Here is a 17,193-nt window from a genome sequence, read left to right as displayed (position 1 = left end):
ATAAAATCATCAACGACCCACTTGGAGACTCTCCAATATATATATATTGGCACATACACTACCCCTTACACAGTTTCTCAAAGGCTCTACTACTATATGGAGTATTTTTGCGCAAATAGCCTCCCTCTTCTGCAGCTCTTTCTCCAGTTCTCTCAGGAGGTTATTCTATGGGGCTTCCTGTAAAAGAAAAGCTTTGCAGGCTGCTCTCACATCAACCTCCACCAAGTATTTTTTATGCTTTATGCCATGACTGCCTCCTGTATATTTTTCCTTCATTGATAATTCAGTGTGCGACTTTTTTTGCATTGACTCTATACAGTACTTAATGACCCTGTGGGCTTGGTTAACGCTAAATGAAAGCTCAAATAACAGCATACTACCTCAATGCAAAGTGGATATGGACAATGTTTTCTAAGGACTAAAAGGTTTAACACTGGGTATCTATTTAAGGTAAACAGAGACAATACTATAAAGCAATACCTCTAAAAGATGTGGTTCTTTCTTCTTTGCAGATAAACTTAAATGCTTGTCTATTGAGCTGTAGTTTTTCTCAGTTTCTTTGTCAAATTTCTTTTTTTCCTCCTGTAGGAAAAACAATGCAAATGTATGCTCGATTACAAGTGAAATTACAGAATATATCTGTTCTGTATGGTTTAAAAAGTGTCTCGTGAACATACCATGCTAACACAGAATGTACACATTAATACAAGGCAGACCTATATAAATAAGTCAAAACAAAATTCTTTACACATTACCCAATATCTTGCTTAAAAATGAGTTTGACATTTGATGCATGTTTGTGAAAAATAAAAATAAATGCTTACTGTTTATATAGTATCCCATTAGGTAACACCATTTGCCAAATCATATTAATCAGCACAGATCCAAACCAAAGAGTAGCAAGTCTCATTTGCAATCAGGACTGCCACTTGCATCTGTGTGCAAAGATCAATTTAGACAATGATCCCACTGTGATTATTTTTTTTAACCCAGACTCTCAATTAAGGGGAACCGAAAGAAAATGCAAAAGTAATGTACTTGACAATGTATGACTAGTAACAGGTTTACAATCCCAACTTCTGCTCTGTTCACTATATCCCTTCCTTATTTAGTTGTCCATCAGCGGGGTGTTCGATGAAGGAGCTTTTATATGGGTTTGGGATTGTATGTGCAGATACGTGGACACATGAACGGAAGTTAAAGCGTGGGTGCATGAGGTACCACAAAAATGATTAGTGGATGGTTGAGTGTTTGGATGGGGAGCCGATGAGTGGCCAGGATGGTGGGTGCATATATGAGTGACTGGAGAGAGGAAGTTTTTAGATTGGGTGTGTTGGAGTATCATTGGTAGTGGACAAGTGGAAAGGGAGTCGGTGGCTCCGAAGAAACTAAGCAATGGGACTTGATTTTGTCACAGTTCGTTAACGGAGTACTCGCTTACCACATAAGCGGCACTCTCCCTCGCATTACACCCTGCGCTCCTGGTTGTTGCCAAGGCACTTATACCAACGCTGTTTGACTACCCCGTACATCGCTCGTCGTTTTCCGGGCATCTCCCCCGTTGTCATGGCTACGCGGCACACAGCTAATACGCAACGCACGTCTATACGCCAGTGCGCGATACAGAAATAACGCCGAAGTATAGATAAGTGAGCATCCATAGTGTGGGCGCATCTGATCACAGTAAGTCCCCCGTGACTCTGTTTCCTGTATTCTTACTACATCCCTCGTCTACCGTTGCTGACCCATGCTTTGGGGCTAGTCGACTTCCCTTGGATCACGTCTTTGGTACCGTACTGACATCTTGGTTGACCAGACCCTTTTTCTGTTACTCGGATTGCCTACTGGATTGCCCTTGTTGCTTTTTGGGTACTTTGGCCTGGCCTGCACAGGTATCGTGGAATCTACAAGCCTTTTTCTCGACATTATGCACTGAACTTTGAACGCTACGCTGTGACATTAGAGTGCATCCGGTCTATCGTTAATGCGTCCTCGTGCCGCATGGAAACAGGTTCCTTCTAACCCTATTAATTTTCTCTCCCTTTGCGCTCAACCTTTTCCCTTCCTCTATTTATTCTTCTCAAGTATATTCAACCAAGTTAGGAGTTCTTTGCCACCAGCCAGACTCCTTTACTTTGAGGCCCATTCCCAGTGCGATTCAGATTAGTGTATGTAAAATATACACCAACAACATAACTAAACATAGAACACATTCTAAGAACACACAAAATGAATCAGTTATATAAATTTACACTTTACATATTGACCCCAAAACTTACACACCCACAATCACCAAAATAACTAGCTTGCAACAACATATACTCTTACTAACATCTTCAAACCACAGTTCGCACCAAACCAACCTTCACAAGCAAATTACAAACGCATCAGCAAATAAACTAAACACAAAATGCTATTAAACACATCAACAGTTCAAGGCAAAAGTGCAAGTAAAGTTTTCAGCAACTGTGTTTTTACATTGGTGTTTAAGAATGTGTTAAACCCTAACATTGTTCTTCATAACCTTTATATAGCTCTAAATTTTATAGTGCTTAACGTTTTTCTAAATGTTTTTTCCCAACTGAATAGATCATACGTCTTTTTTTTAAAATACATGGATGTGTTTTACCACTGTCTATTGTACGGGATCAGAAACGTGAGACGGAGAACTTGGTAATGGTTTTTCACAAGTAGCCATTTTATTAACTCAACACGGTTTGACAAACGCCTCACTATCCCTAACCTAAAGATGATTTCCCTACCTCTCAAAATAAACTAAAGGAAACATTCTAAAAGCAATCTGTCCCTCGCACTTATACATACATTAAACTCAATTCAAATGCAACAGAAATAACAGTTATAGTCAACAGAAATCCAATAAACATACATTCGTCTACCCAGGGTCGAATCCCCTTCCCCAGAGTCAAAGCAAGATTCTCAATCAAAAGTTCAAATAAGAAAGTTCCTTGTTGTAGATAAGTTTTGATGATAAAGTCCTTGTTGCTCCAAAAGTCTTTCACTTGGACTTTAACAGTTCAACAACACAAAAAGTCTTCATCTCTCCACATGTAGAGACAGAAGTTCAACACAACTTCTCCTTAAGAAAACAAATGTCATTTCACAATTCTTCTACATATAAACGTTTTGTCAGGATGATTCCACCGCAATTTAGTGAACACTTTAGTGGTCGTACCACTTCTTCTCCACAACCTTAATCCACAATGCAGTACCTTAATGACTCCTTATGGTTCCATTAACCTGCCAGGACTACCACTAAAATCTCCCTATCCTGGCATACTCGCCTGCCAGGACAAAAAACTCCTAACGCTACATGTACTCTGTGGTAAGGATCACTTCAAACTTTTTGGAAATGTCTAACTTTCATCACCATCGAAATTCACAACTTCATCTGGGAAGACATGAAAAACATTGGTGCTGTTTGTTCCACTGTTGTATTTGCCATATGCCATGCAGTTCCTCCGCCTTCTTCCCCCTATTTACATATGTCACATTAACCACTTCTCACTCCCCCACCCTTTCCCTCCCTTCTTGCAGCCAACACATGGCGTACGGTATATTTTGCAGACCTTTCTGCCGGTGCACTGTCCTCCGATACACCATGGGGGCGTTTCCCAAAAATATTGATGCACAGCATGCTTCCCTCCAGCCAACCACCGGCTGCGTCTAACATTCGCTGACATCACGGCGTGCCGTAGGCCGATGACACTTCGGTCCGCAGAGCGAACAGGGAAATTGTCTGCGGAGCGGACCCAGATAGCACACATGTTTTGGGACGTACATTTCAGTAATTTACAACAAACGTACTGTTTAGATTTCCACCAAAAACACAAAAGCACGCTTTCTGACCCAAGCCCCCGCTCCTGACGCAAATTTGGTGAAAATCCGTCCAGCCGTTCCGGCTGTAGCCGTGCGCAAAGTTTTTCCCCATTCAGTCTATGGGGGGGAAAAAAATGTGGGACCCCCCCATACCTTTGCGCCCCCGTACAAAACGTCACCCAACTTGGCGAAAACATTCAGAGCCGGCCATATACTTTTTTGCAAAGTTTGGTGAGGATTTCTCCAAGGGGAGCAAAGTTATGAGCCGCTGAAAAAGTGCTGTTCCTATGACTTTAGCAACTTAACCATAACTATACGGCTGCTACCGTGGGTCGTGATATATATATATATATACACACACGCACACATGTATACATACACCAGTATATGATAGAAACGTAACCAAAAAAACATGTCCATGTTAGCTCTGCCAATATATGCCATTATCACCACATAAGAAAATATTCCTGCTGGCTTTGCCAGTAAAAATGCCATGGTTCAATAAGAAAACATGTAGGGTGGCTGCACCAATATAGGTCAGTCTCGCCACATAAGAACACTCACGGCTTTAACCTGGACGCCAGTAAAAAATGCAAAGCCACGTCAGAAAAAATATTCAGACACGTTGCACCCAAGTAGGCCACTCTAGCCACGTAATAACACTTTAGCATGCTTGTTTTACTCTGGATGTTGAAAGGGTGCAAAAGTATGAGGCTTGATACAGTTGTAAAGTGTTTGGCATAGACTTATTTACTAACAAAAGGAAAAGAAAAGACCATCTTGTCCTACTTGGAGGGGTTGCCCTACCTCAATAACAATACTAAGTGCACAGTCAGGATGTCTGTAAAGTAAAATGTTTATACATCCTGTTTCTAAACCTATTTTCGTCCCTTACACTTTCAACTAACTAGCGAAAACTGGATGTCTTATTCTTATTCACCCTGAAGGCGACCCCTCTACTCTGGATGTAGACTCCAAGGCGCAGTTCTTGTGTGAAGAATATATGGTTAAATGTTCACTGCTTGCATGTTTAGACCAATGAAAAAAACACTTTCTTAAACTCCTGGGATGAACCCCTTTCTTGGCTCTTGCTTCCACTTGTGAACGTAATACAGTTCCTGGTCCGTTTAAACAAAACACAGTTCTCCTCCCGCCTGGAGGGACCTCTTTCTCGGTTTGAGTTTCTAAATCTTTAAACAAAACCCAGTTCTCCCTTTTCCTGGAGGGGAATCTTTTCCATAAGCAATAAACTGTTCTCCAGTCTTCTGGAAGGAGGGGAAACCCTTTTCCCAAAAAAACACATTTCCCCGATCCCTTGGAGGGAACCTCTTTTCCTGTCCTTTAAACAATATGAACTTTTTTTTGGTGAAATTTTATTTTATTTCGGGTTTTCACAAAATAAGAACAACATACATTGTAAAACTCATCAACATGACAACCCCCTTTTCCCCCCTCCCTAACCTTCTCCTCTGCTCCCTGGTGGCAGAGTCTTCTCCAACTCTTTGTAAACTTAACCAACAAAACCTTGGTTGTTTAAATTGGGGTAAAAATACAACAATGATGAATAACGCTCATGCCCTTGGGTCCTCTGGGGTGTAGCACATCATCCTTGCCGTCAGAGGGCATCCCCACACTCCCCAAACCCTCTGCTCTTGTGTCAAACACCAGTATTCGTCTCAGTTTTCAAAGTATTTAGTCATGAAATCACCCCACATGCTATCATGGGATGCTGCCCTTCCGTGGAGTGGGGCTGTGATCCTTTCCGTGGTACATATATTCAATGTCACAGTGACCCACTCCCTCCTACCCGGGTTATGCGCGCTTTTCCATTTCGTAACCAGGCAGGCTCGCGCTGCAAGCAGCAAGGGCGCTGCAAATCCACTGATCTTGCCCAGGACTCCATCACTTTGCTCCATCCCAAACAGGAACAGAAGAGGCATTTTAGTTCGCTGAATTCCTTCGGTCTCCTTTATCCAACCCAACATTTCATCCCAATACATCTGAACACGTGGGCATGCCCACCACATATGTCAGTAATCGGCCCTTTGCCCACACAAGCACCAACAATTGGGCTTTCAGAAATATTTCAAACAGTGTGCCCTAACAGGCTCATTTTGCCACCTTTGTAAGCTTTACGGCATGCTGCTTGTAGTGGGTGGAGATTGAAATCTGAAAGGTCCCTCTACACAATGTCAGCCACATTTCTGGGTTTATTTCTCTTTCCAAGGCCATTTCCCACTAATGTCGCAGCTTTTCAGTGGATCCCTTCCCTGCCACCACCAATTCTCTGTACTTGGAAGAGATCAGACCCTTCATTTCCGAAATCCTATCTAAAAGCTGTTCAAATGGAGTAAGGTCCCTCCATATCTTGTACCTCAATTTCCCACAGGTGAGCAAACCTTTCAATTGCAGATAGGAAAAGACCAAAAGTGTACCCAAGCCCAGCATGTCCTCAAGCTCTCCTATAGAGGTACTGTTCTTCCACAATTGACCCACTCTTTCGACCCCTGCCTCAAACCATGCTTGAAATCTCTCTGGGTTGGGGATTGCGTCCCGAATTTCTGGAGCCCACTGATGGCCCAGTGGGGGAGGGCCAAGTCATCACCTCTTGCATTCCTGTGCCCTGCCTCCATATGGCCCATATTGTGCACAGGAAGGGGTGGTCGCGGTTTCTATGGGGGAACCGGCCTCTGGGCACCCACAGCCATTCCCCAATCGTGGCAGGGGACAAGTGGAAGTTGTCTAGACCTACCCATTGGTATTTTGTCTGAATCCTGAGGTGTGGAACAAGAACCCTCTTGGTAGTATAACTATATTGGGGAGCCCCCCCGCCCTTTGCTTTTGGTAAGGTAAGGGGCTCATAAAATATTCTCGGCTTCTTCCCCTGCCATAGGAAATTCAAAACTGCGACTTTAACTTCCTGAAAAAAAAGCCTTAGGGAAACTAAAGGGGAGCATTTGGAATACTTAAAGGAACCTCAGTAAGCACACCATCTTGAGGGCATTGAGGTGTCCTATCCACGAGTTGGTAAGTTTCCCCCATTTTTCCAAGATCTGTCCGGAACCCTGAGAGCTACATGGGGTAATTTGCCTGGAATAAATCTGCCAGGTCGCTCGTGAGATTAATTCCCAAGTATCTCAATTCACCCAAGCTAACCACCAGCCCTAGAAGGGAGAACTTTTCTATTTCTCCATCTCCCCGCCTGTTCAATGGGAACAGAGTCGATTTTTAACCTAGAAAGGTTTCCGTATTCCTCAATCAATCCTATGACCCTGGGTATGGACGTTTGTTACGCTCACCTGATATCCACGGGGACGCCTGTATGCCCTGGTTGCCGGATTCCCCCCAAATGTACTCAATTCGGGATGATGTCTTCTAAGGCAGGTAAGCCTGAAAACACAGGAGGACTGTGCTTAGGCTCAGATTTCGTTTCCTCCCACCAGCCCCTTGGACTCGACCTGAAGGCCCCCCCTCCTCACCTTGTTATGATGTCTGGCGTGCTCTCCTTCCTGCTTTCTGCGCAGGGGCGCATAGTTTCTGCGGTTGAAGCGACCAAGTTAACTTCAGTGATGCCAACCCATTCAAGTGTCTTTAAAGTGGTAAGTTCGATTATAGTAGCCTTTGAGGGCCTTTGCTTTCTTTCGGGCTATTAATGTCTTTCCCTGATTGTTTCCCCTTAGGTATGCAGAGGTTCGCTGGGTGCGCTGCTTGGGTTCGGCTCCTGCTGGGATTTATGGACACGGAGCGTATGAAGAAAGGTAGGTTCAGCGCGAAGTGCGGCGCGCTAATGTCTTTTTGGGCTAACCTGTATTCTTTATTCCTTTTCAGGTTACGATGGTCTTTCTGGGCGTGCGGTGATTTCTGGAGCAGAATCGGCCAAGATATGCCCAGCCAGGTGAGGAGATTTTGGTTGCTGTTGTGATTGCCGTGAGTAACCTGTTTAACGTTGTCCCTTTTTCTCTCCTCCCTAGGTGCTTTGTTCCGGTGCAAGCGGGATGTCCTGAAGATGCTGCCAACGGGATGGAAGACCGCGAGCAGCTGGGATCGAAGGATGGAAGACTGCAGGTAAGCTGGAACTGCTAATGATGTTCTTTTGTCTCCTCTGCAGGTCTGCGATTCCAGGAACGCCGGGTGCTGGTCTCTGAACACAGTGAGCGTTACGCTGCTGGCTGCAGAATAACGCAAAGAACGTTCTTTAGCTTGGGTGTGGTTTATATAGCCTACCCTGTAAAGTAGTCCAGGTAAAGTAGTTTGGGCTACCACACCCTAAAACACTGCACCGCACAGTCTGGTTCTTAGGGACTAGACTGTGTGGGTGCCTCCATGTTGGCTGCAGGCCTCCACATAAAAAGTAGTCCCTTCAAGTCCCATTCCAAATATGAGCCAGGAGAGTCCCCGGTGAAAATGCAAGGCCCTTGGGGCCCCAAATGAACCCTGAGCCCTAACCCTACCTAGCATGTGACCATGCCAGTGGGGTTCTGGGTCACGGGTCGTGACACGTTAGGGGGTTCAGCATATGCAGGAGCATGTCATCTGCAAATAATGCAACTTTATATTCCACTCCCCTCAACCTGATTCCCTCTACCCCTGGGTCGTCGCTAATCTGCTGTGCCAGCGGTTCTAGTGAGAGCGCAAAAAAGATTGGGGAGAGGGGGCAACTCTGTCTCTTACCCCTACTGAAGGGAAACCATCAGGAAAAACCTCCATCGACCTCCACACAAGCCTGAGGGGACCCGTAAACTGCCATAATACATCGCGTAAATCATGGACCCAGACCTACTTTGTCCAACAGCTCCTTGAGGAAGCCCCATTCCACCCTATCAAAGGCCTTTTCCGCATCTACTGAGAGAAGAACTGGGTCTTCTCCCATTCGCTGTGCTTCATGGATCGGATGCAAAGTCTTGCGGAACGCCTTCACCCCTTGGCATCCCCTTATAAAGCCCACTAGGTCAGAGTGGATCAATTGGGGCAAGTGCCTCTCCAGTCTCGCTGCCAGAACCCGGGTATAAATCTTAGCATCGATATTCATAAGTGAGACAGGGCGATAAGACCCACACTTCTGGGGGTCCCTGCCCTCCTTAGTGAGAACTGTGATCACTGCCCTTGACAAAGTTTCTGGGGCCTCCCCGTCTCCAGGATATCGTTGAACAGTTACACCATAAACGGAATTAGGGGAGTAAGAAAGGACCTGTAAAAGCCTGCTGTGAAGCCATCCTCTTCCCCACTTGGATCCTTACCACCGCCCTCTTTATTTCTTCAGCCATTATAGGGGATCCGAGTGCCCCGACGTCCTCGTGGGAAATTCTGGGCATCCGTACTCCATATAAGTATCGTGTTGTTTCCACAGTATCTGTGTCAACGCCCATTCTATAAAGGTCTTCGTAATATGCTGCAAACGCCTCTCGGATCCCTTGACCCCCTTGATCATCCGTTTTCCCCACCCCCTCTATGGTCGTAACCCGCCTATGTGCGCACTGGCCCCTAAGTCTCAAAAAGATGCAGTTTTTCCCTTTTCTTTCTTGCCTCCAAGACGGTTTCATGTTTTAATATCCCTGCACAAATATCGCCATACAAGAATGTCGCCATATTTACCGATATTAACCCACTGAACCTGCAGGGGGACACCTGCAACCCCCATATTAAAGGGAGTGGGGGGACATCCCCACAACCCCTGCTCCCATTTACCCCAAAAATTAACCCCACTAATAATATCGCCTATGGTCATTCCCGGCGACCATATATATGGCGATATTATTGGTGGGGATAATATTACCCGATACCCTCCAAGACCCTTTCTTCGTTTCCATCTATGGGCTCCCTTGCTATCCTGTCTAGTTGGGCAATCTCGATCCTTAGCTTGTTTTCAATTAATTCCCACTCCCGTTTGTTCCGAGCCCCTTCCCTGATCAGGATCATGTCGCCTTTCCCACTTCCCACACTGTTTTCCTTGGGACCTCCCCCGTATTGTTTGTTTTGAAATACTCCACAATCCTCTTTGTCAGTTCCTCATGAAATACCGGGTCTTTCCATAAGGAATTGTTGCACTTCCATTTAGATCCCCTGGGTGCCATCCCGTGTAAATTCAGTTCCACTTGAACCAAATCATGGTCCGACCACGTGATCAGGGAGATCTCTGAACTCAGAGCCTCTTCCCATAGGCCTCTGGAGATGTTGACATAGTCGATTCTGGTGAAAGTACCATGTGGGGAAGAGTAAAAGGTATACCCTTGTTCCTCTGGGTGTAGGCGTCTCCACACGTCCCATAGCCTGTGGGCCAACATTCCCAAGACGTCCTCATATACTGGCCTTAGCACTTCTACCCTTGAATCTGCCCACATATTATAGTCACGTCCTAGAATTATGTGGCCCGTGGCTTCAAGCATTATCTTCGGGATGGTTGCCTTCAGATACCTCTGTTGCCCCCTATTTAGGCGGTAAACTGTTGCACATTTTTTTCCCCTCCATTTTATTTGCATTGTGATAATCTTTTACATCTGAACGTCTGTCATCTTTGTCCAACTTGTCTCGCCCTCTGTCTCGCCTGCTTGCACCCTGCCCAGTGTCCTTCCCTATTGTTCCCTTCTCTCCTCTCCCCTCACCTCCCCTCGTACTCTATGGTGCTCTCTGTCTCTCCTGTCTTTTCTAACTGCTTCTCTATTGACTATCCTTCCCTCCTCACGAAATCTGGTAGGAAGAAGTTTAAAAAGGATATCCAGGTCTCCAACCCAGGCCTCCCGATCACTGACACCTATACCAGTGCCTCCTCCAAGGAAACTCTCACCGACATCCTCTTCGTCGTTCCCTTGCCTGACCTATGGACCCTACATATGGTCTCTGTGCTCTCTCCTTTATTTTCTTTTCCCATTAATGGAGGCACACGGTGGGATGCCTTCCTGGCCTACGCCCTTTCCTCTAAGGTCATCATTAATGTTTATTCTAATGGGACCGTCCTGGTCCAAGGCCCTTGGGCCAACCTTCACCGCTTTGATAGACGCTTCCCGTGCCTCATCAATTTCCAGTCTTCTCCTGCTATCCCCTCTACGACCTCCTCCTGCTGCCTCCTCCTCGGCTACCTTGCCCTCTCATTCCCTCTCTTCCACCCCTCGGGCTCCTTCCACACATCCGCAGGGCGTACCTCTTATCTGTACCCCTCCCCGGAAGTCCTTCAAGGATGGCAACCTTCTCCACATTGCCACTCTTAACTCTCGCTCAGCTGTCAAACACTCTTCCAACATCTGCCGCCTTCTGGAATAACTTGAACTCGATGTCCTCAGTCTCACCGAGAAATGGTTCACGTCCAGCTCTGTCACTAGCTTCGACACGCTCCTCCCCGACGGCTACAAGATCCTCTCCGCCCCCAGGTCCAACCGCTCCGGAGGGGGTGTAGCCCTGATCTTCCCCAAGTGGATCCCAGCCTCTGTCATTCCTACGCAGGCCTACTCCACTTTTGAATGTCTCATCTGCAGGCTCTCTCTCCCTCTCCCCTAGCCATTCCCTTACTGTGGCTACTATCAAGCAGCCTCCTGGTCAGATTTCCTCCTTCCTCTATGACTGGGTGGACCTCTCCTCCTCACTCCTGGCCTCGACAACTCAACTCCTCCTTCCTGGAGACTTCAACATCCACCTGGATGCTTCCTGTCCTCCCTCTGGACTCTTTTGCAACCTCTGTGACTCTCTCTCACTCTCTATTCTCCCCTCTGGCTCAACTCACTCTGCAGGGCACACTCTGGATGTTCTGATCTCCTCAGAACTTCCCCTTTCTATCCCTCTCACGACTCCTCTCTCCTGGAGTGATCACTTTCTCCTTTCCTCTCATCTCACCCTCTCTACCCCACTGGCCAAACCACGTCCATCACTACCACCCACCTTCTCGGTCATCCAATGTCACGATGCCCGCTCCCGGGGAGCCGGCTCAGGCCCTGCGTCCCCGAAAGCGGACATCAAGTCCCCGGGGAAGGTCCCAGCAACCCCTTATAGGGGCCCTTTGGACAGCGTCCTGGCGCCTATGGCGCTAGGCTCATAGAAAACGTCAGTCCTGGCGCCATAGGCGCCAGGCTCATTATGAAAGTGTTTGGGTGCACTTACCTGATGCAGACCATGCTGCAGAACCCCGGCCTCCTTGAGGCCTGAAAGGAACTACTTTACCTGTGGGACTCATTTACAACCCGGGCGTGGTCGGGGAAGGATACATACCTGATTGGAGGAAGGACACATTCTAGGAACTTCTTCCAAGGCTATTTAAACCACACCCGATCAGCAACACGTGCTTCGCGTTGTTCTGCATCTAGCAGCTGGACGCTCACCGTGTCTGTTTCTGCATCTTGACTTCTGCCACACCTGCCAGCATCCTGAATCACCTGCAAAGGAAGGGAACAAGAGAACAGAAGAAGGAAAAGGCCTCACCTGCTAAATCTGCATCCCAGAGACATATCGCCGACAATCCTGAAAAGGAAGACATTTATTTTTAAAAGCTCATCGCGTTGACCGCTGCAGCGCCACATTCCACTCACCTTTACAGGGCGCCTCCATGTTCAGCAGCGACCATCCGGATTCGCAGTCGCGCCCCCGCGCCTAGGGAGAAAAAGACAAGAACAAAGGTGAGAGAAAGAAGGGAAAAGGGAAGCTAAAACTCCATGTCAAGACTTACCTGTTGGGTCATTCCCTTTTCATTTCGGGTCCGCGCCGCATCCAGGCATTTTCGGACCCCGGCCCCTAAGGGGAAAAAGACATCAGCGTTAATGAGTGAATGAAAAGACATTACCAAAACACTCATTAAAGACTTACCTGATTTCCACAAGGATTTCACCGCTCACCTCGGGTCGGTGCCTGTTCCCCGGCATTCCGTACCCCGGCCCCTATGGGGAAAAAGACACTAGCATTACAACATTAATGCATGGACACAAGGGGAACCACTTATAGAAAAACTTACCTGGAAGCCAAGCAAGTTTGGTTCTCACCCATCCGAAAATCCAGTGACGTAACTGGATACCAACGCGCCCCTGCATCAGAAGCAGGATGGAGAGCTCGTCCTTCCAGACCCTAAGGTGAGACGCTACGGGGAAGCACAAAAGGGTTTTGAGGAGGGTGAGAGGGGTAAGTGGGAGGCCGATTGCATTACCCCGCAGACAGTTAACCCCCTATTCTCACCTACAGAAGGATACTTCTGCGAGTCAGACAAGCCAGATCTGGGGCCCGGTCCAGTCCGTCTTCCGAACCCTGCGCATCACCTTAGACGAAGTCACAGCAGTGCGAACCAGGCCAGCGCCCCCGTGGGAGTCAGGTGAGCGTTACATCCAACCTATGAAGCGCGTATCAGTTAAGGCTTTCGACGCCACTTTCTCGCCCCCTTATCCCCCTTTGGCTGACTCTCACCCTGACACAGCCCTCTCCACGCTCCACTCCGCTATATCTGATACTCTTGATATCCTTGCCCCTGTCATGAGGATGCGCCTGAAGCCCAAAGCCAAATGCAACTCCTGGTACGACTCAGACCTCGTCACCCTTACACGTAAGTGCAGGGTGGTCGAGAGGAAATGGCGTGCTTCCTGTACACCCTCAGACAAACTGGCCTGTCGCCTGCTCCAAAGGCAATATCGGCTCTCTGTCCTAACCAAGAAGAGAGCTCATATCCAAGCCTGTGTCTCTGCGGCAACTAACAACTTGGCTGCACTCTTTAAAATCTGCAAGGAACTGGACAATCCTGCTGCAGTCTCTACCTCTCCTGTCCCTTCCCAGGCCCTCTGCATGGCATTGGCTTCTCACTTCATCTCTAAAACTAAGGACATCCTGTCCTCACTCTCCTCTCCCCTCCCCTCCCTCCCTATACTCCCTGCTCATCCTTGGGCCTTTCTGCAGCCACCTCTCCACCCTCCCTCCTTCTCCGCCTTTCCCCTGTTCTCCGCAGACAAGGTTTCTAGATGAGTCTGATCTATGATCGTCTCGTCAAAACATGTTCACCCCTGTTCCTCCAAAACTATCAAGGACCACATTGACACCCTTGCTCCTACCTTGGCTGACTTCTGCAACCACTCCTTTGCCACTGGAGTCTTCCCATCCCCCCTGAAGCACTCCCTTGTGCACCCTCTTCTTAAGAAACCCTCTACCGGTCCCTCATGCCAGGCCTAACTATTGCCCAATCCCCATTGCTTCCTTCCTGGGCAAGCTCCTGGAGAAAATGGCCATCTCCCAGCTTAATCTCCACACTATTTCTGTTGGTTGCCTTCATGACCATCAGTCTGGCTTCAGAGCTGCCAGAAGCACAGAAACTGCTCTCCTGAACATCCGTGAGGACCTGCTCTCCAACCTTGACTCCAAAACCCTGCGTGTCCTCATCTTGCTTAATCTCTCTTCTGCCTTTGACACCGTCAACCATGCCATCCTCCTAAATTGTCTCTGTGATAACCTTGGTATCACCAGTCAGGCCCTGGGTTGGCCGACTTCCTTCCTCTCTGACCGACCTTCCCAGGTCCAACTTGGGTCCTTCCTCTCTGCTATCTTCTTCTCTACCTGTGGTGTCCCCCACGGGTCTAACCTCTCTCCCTGGCTGTTCAACCAATACCTGGCACTCCTTGCCCACCGCATTGCAGCTCTCTGCCCCAACTTTCAGTGCTATGCGGATGACACTTAGCTAATTTTCAGGCTACCTTCGGCCACCTCTTCTCCGTCCCTCATCTCTGACTGTCTGTCTGCTATCCAGGAGTGATGTGCCGCCAATGACCTCTGCCTTAATGCCAGTAAGACTGAGATTCTCCTCATCGGCACACCCACTCCCTCCTTTCCTGTAGCTCTCTGGCTAGCCTCTCTTGGCCCTCTTCCTGCTCCCACCTGCAAGGCTAAAAACCTCGGGGTCATCTTCGACTCCACACACTCTTTCTCTGCTCACATCTCTGACGTCTCCAAGAAGTCACACTACCAGCTGCATGTCCTCAGAGGTATTCTTCCTTTCCTCTCCTTCCCCCAGAAGCTCATTGTCTCCAGAGCTCTGGTTCTCTCTAGGCTGGACTATTGCAACAGCCTCTTTCTAAATCTGCCTGCTTCTACTCTACAGCCTCTGCAACTCATCCAGAACAGAACTGCAAGACTTGTCCTTGGCATCAAGCCCAGGGATCGTATCTCTCCAAGACTGAAATCTGTGCACTGGCTCCCAGTGGCTGCGAGGTTTAAGTTCAAAACCCTCTGTATGTTCCACAAAGCCTTCTGGGGCCTGGGGCCTCAATACCTTCAACTCTCTCTTCCTAAATATCTTCTCTCTCGAGCTCTTCGCTCATCCGTTTCAAACTCCCTCATGGTCAGTCGCTTTCCAAGAAACAAGTTGGTGGTAGATCTCTCTCTTCGGCTGGGGCCTTCCTCTGGAACAGCCTCCCTGAAGCTCGAGGAGAACCATCTCTGGTTTAGGAAGCACCTAAAAACCTTCCTCTTTGCTTCTGCTTTCTCTCCCCCTCTCCCTTGCTGAAGTCTTGGCTGATATTGAGAATGCACTGGTTACCTGGCCACCCATCTGATCTCGCGCCCTAGCCCTTCCGGTTGCACAACTGCACTGCCATCCTGGCAACCCCTGCACCTGGGGACTGTTTTCTGTATCCCTACAGTCCCCCGACCAGCACTTATGTCTGCACTCACCCTGCACTGCCACCAGCTGGCCGCTCTTTTATTTATCTTGTTATTTATTATTCACATGTACTGCACTTTCCACTCCCCTCCCCCGCACTTTTCTTTTCCCCCTTCCCTTGCACTTGCGCGATCTGAATGACACCTGGCCTAGTAAGATCGCTGTCTGTCTTCCCTCTGTTCCCCCTCCCTTGCCTCGTCGCGCCTTGAAACACTTGTGTATAGGAGCGTTATAAATGCCAGATCATATAAAAATGACATATCATATCATAACCCCAACTTGTTTCTGGTCCCCGAAATCAGGAGAGCCCTTCCCTCTTCATCGGCCCAGACCTTTGCTACATCCATCCTTAGCCCTTTTGTAATAAGTATCCCGACCCCTGCTTTTCTGAGAGGCACTGAGCCCCAGTATTCCTGCTCTGTACCTTCCGGTCCTCTCCCCTGGCATATTTAGACTCCAGTAGGAACAACACAACGAAACAGGCTCTACGAAACTCCCTGGCCACCAGTGATCTCTTTGTGGGCAAGTTCATCCCCTTTACGATCAGCGTCTCCACCCTCAATAGGCCCTCTCCCTTGTTTCTTACTATTAACGCCATTGTCCCATCTTCCCTCCCCTCTGACCCTTGGGTGCTCTGAGGGGCCTGTGTGCATAATCCCACCCCCCAACAACCGATAAACACCCCTCTGAGAAGGCTCTTGTCCAACCCCACTCGTAACTAATCCTCCTCCCCCATCCTCTGCGCCCAAATCCCCTTGGTTAGCATCATCCGAGAGAGATCGGACCACCATTTGGAACCGGCTCCCCTCCGGTCCCCTGCACATCAGTACCTCTTAACCTTTGAGCCCACCCTACCCCCACTGCGTCGTCATACATCACCAAATAAAGTTCTGGGCAGGTACACCCTGGTCCCATGCGCTAGCCCGGGATCTGTCCAGTCTGAATCAGGTATCGCCAGTGGGCAACGTGTTCAATTTCCTGTATTTTCTGGATCCCGGGAAATTTCTCCTCCTGGGACCCTTAATCAGCCATTGCCTGTCGCCAGCCCCGGTTTCCGCCTGATTCTCAGAGGGACCTGGTTCATCAACCAATTCTCCTGAGGCTCTTCGAATGTCTTCCTCGGTCAGCAACATGTATTTCTGGCCGTCCACTTAAAAGGAGATGGAGAACGGGAAACCCCATCTATAGTTTATTCCCTTTTCCTTTAGCCATTTGGTCAGGGGGAGCACATTCTTCGCTTAGCTAATGTCATCGAGGATAGGTCCTGAATAATTGTCAGCCTTGAGGAGCCATATGTAAACAGTCCTTTCACTCTTGCTTTTCCAAGATTTTCACCTTGTCCGTATAGTAATGGAATTAACGAGGACCGACCTGAGGCCCCTGTTTGCTCCCCCCGAACAATGCATTTTTTTTTTAATCTTTGCTTCATCTATGGTGTCGTCCTCAAAGACGAGCTTTGTCACTTCATGTAAGGCTCTCAGGTCGAATTCCGTCTCCCCCTCACGGTCCGGAATACCAAAAAGTGTGAGGTTGTTACGCCTTTCCCGGTTTTCCAAGTCATCAATCTTCATTCTAATCTCCTCCTCCCGTCCATTTCCGTAAGCCGCACATCCATTTGCGATTCTAAGGTGTCTAGGGAGGCTTGGGGGGCGTGGCTTGAGCAGCCTTGGAGTAGGACGTGCTTCCCGTGTAGCTCCGGAGGATCCGACAGATCCGTGAAAACTACCTTTGAAAGTGCGCCATTGGTT

General features: G+C 48.1%; 1 protein-coding gene across 2 annotated transcripts in view; it reads right to left on the bottom strand.

Moving 5' to 3' along the window:
• The window catches only part of ARHGAP10 (Rho GTPase activating protein 10), a 2,208,119-nt gene that overhangs the window by 1,422,998 nt on the left and 767,928 nt on the right, over window positions 1-17,193 (bottom strand). For both annotated transcript variants that reach the window (XM_069631250.1, XM_069631251.1), the window contains exon 5: window positions 481-582. In XM_069631250.1, coding sequence (XP_069487351.1) covers window positions 481-582 — 102 coding nt within the window. The remainder of the gene's footprint in view (window positions 1-480; window positions 583-17,193) is intronic.

The sequence above is a fragment of the Ambystoma mexicanum genome, chromosome 6q (genome assembly GCF_040938575.1).
Source record: "Ambystoma mexicanum isolate Mex_15411 chromosome 6q, UKY_AmexF1_1, whole genome shotgun sequence".
NCBI classification, from domain to species: Eukaryota; Metazoa; Chordata; class Amphibia; order Caudata; family Ambystomatidae; genus Ambystoma; species Ambystoma mexicanum.
Note: the sequence above shows the minus strand (reverse complement) of the source record. Positions and strands in the feature narration are given on the sequence as shown.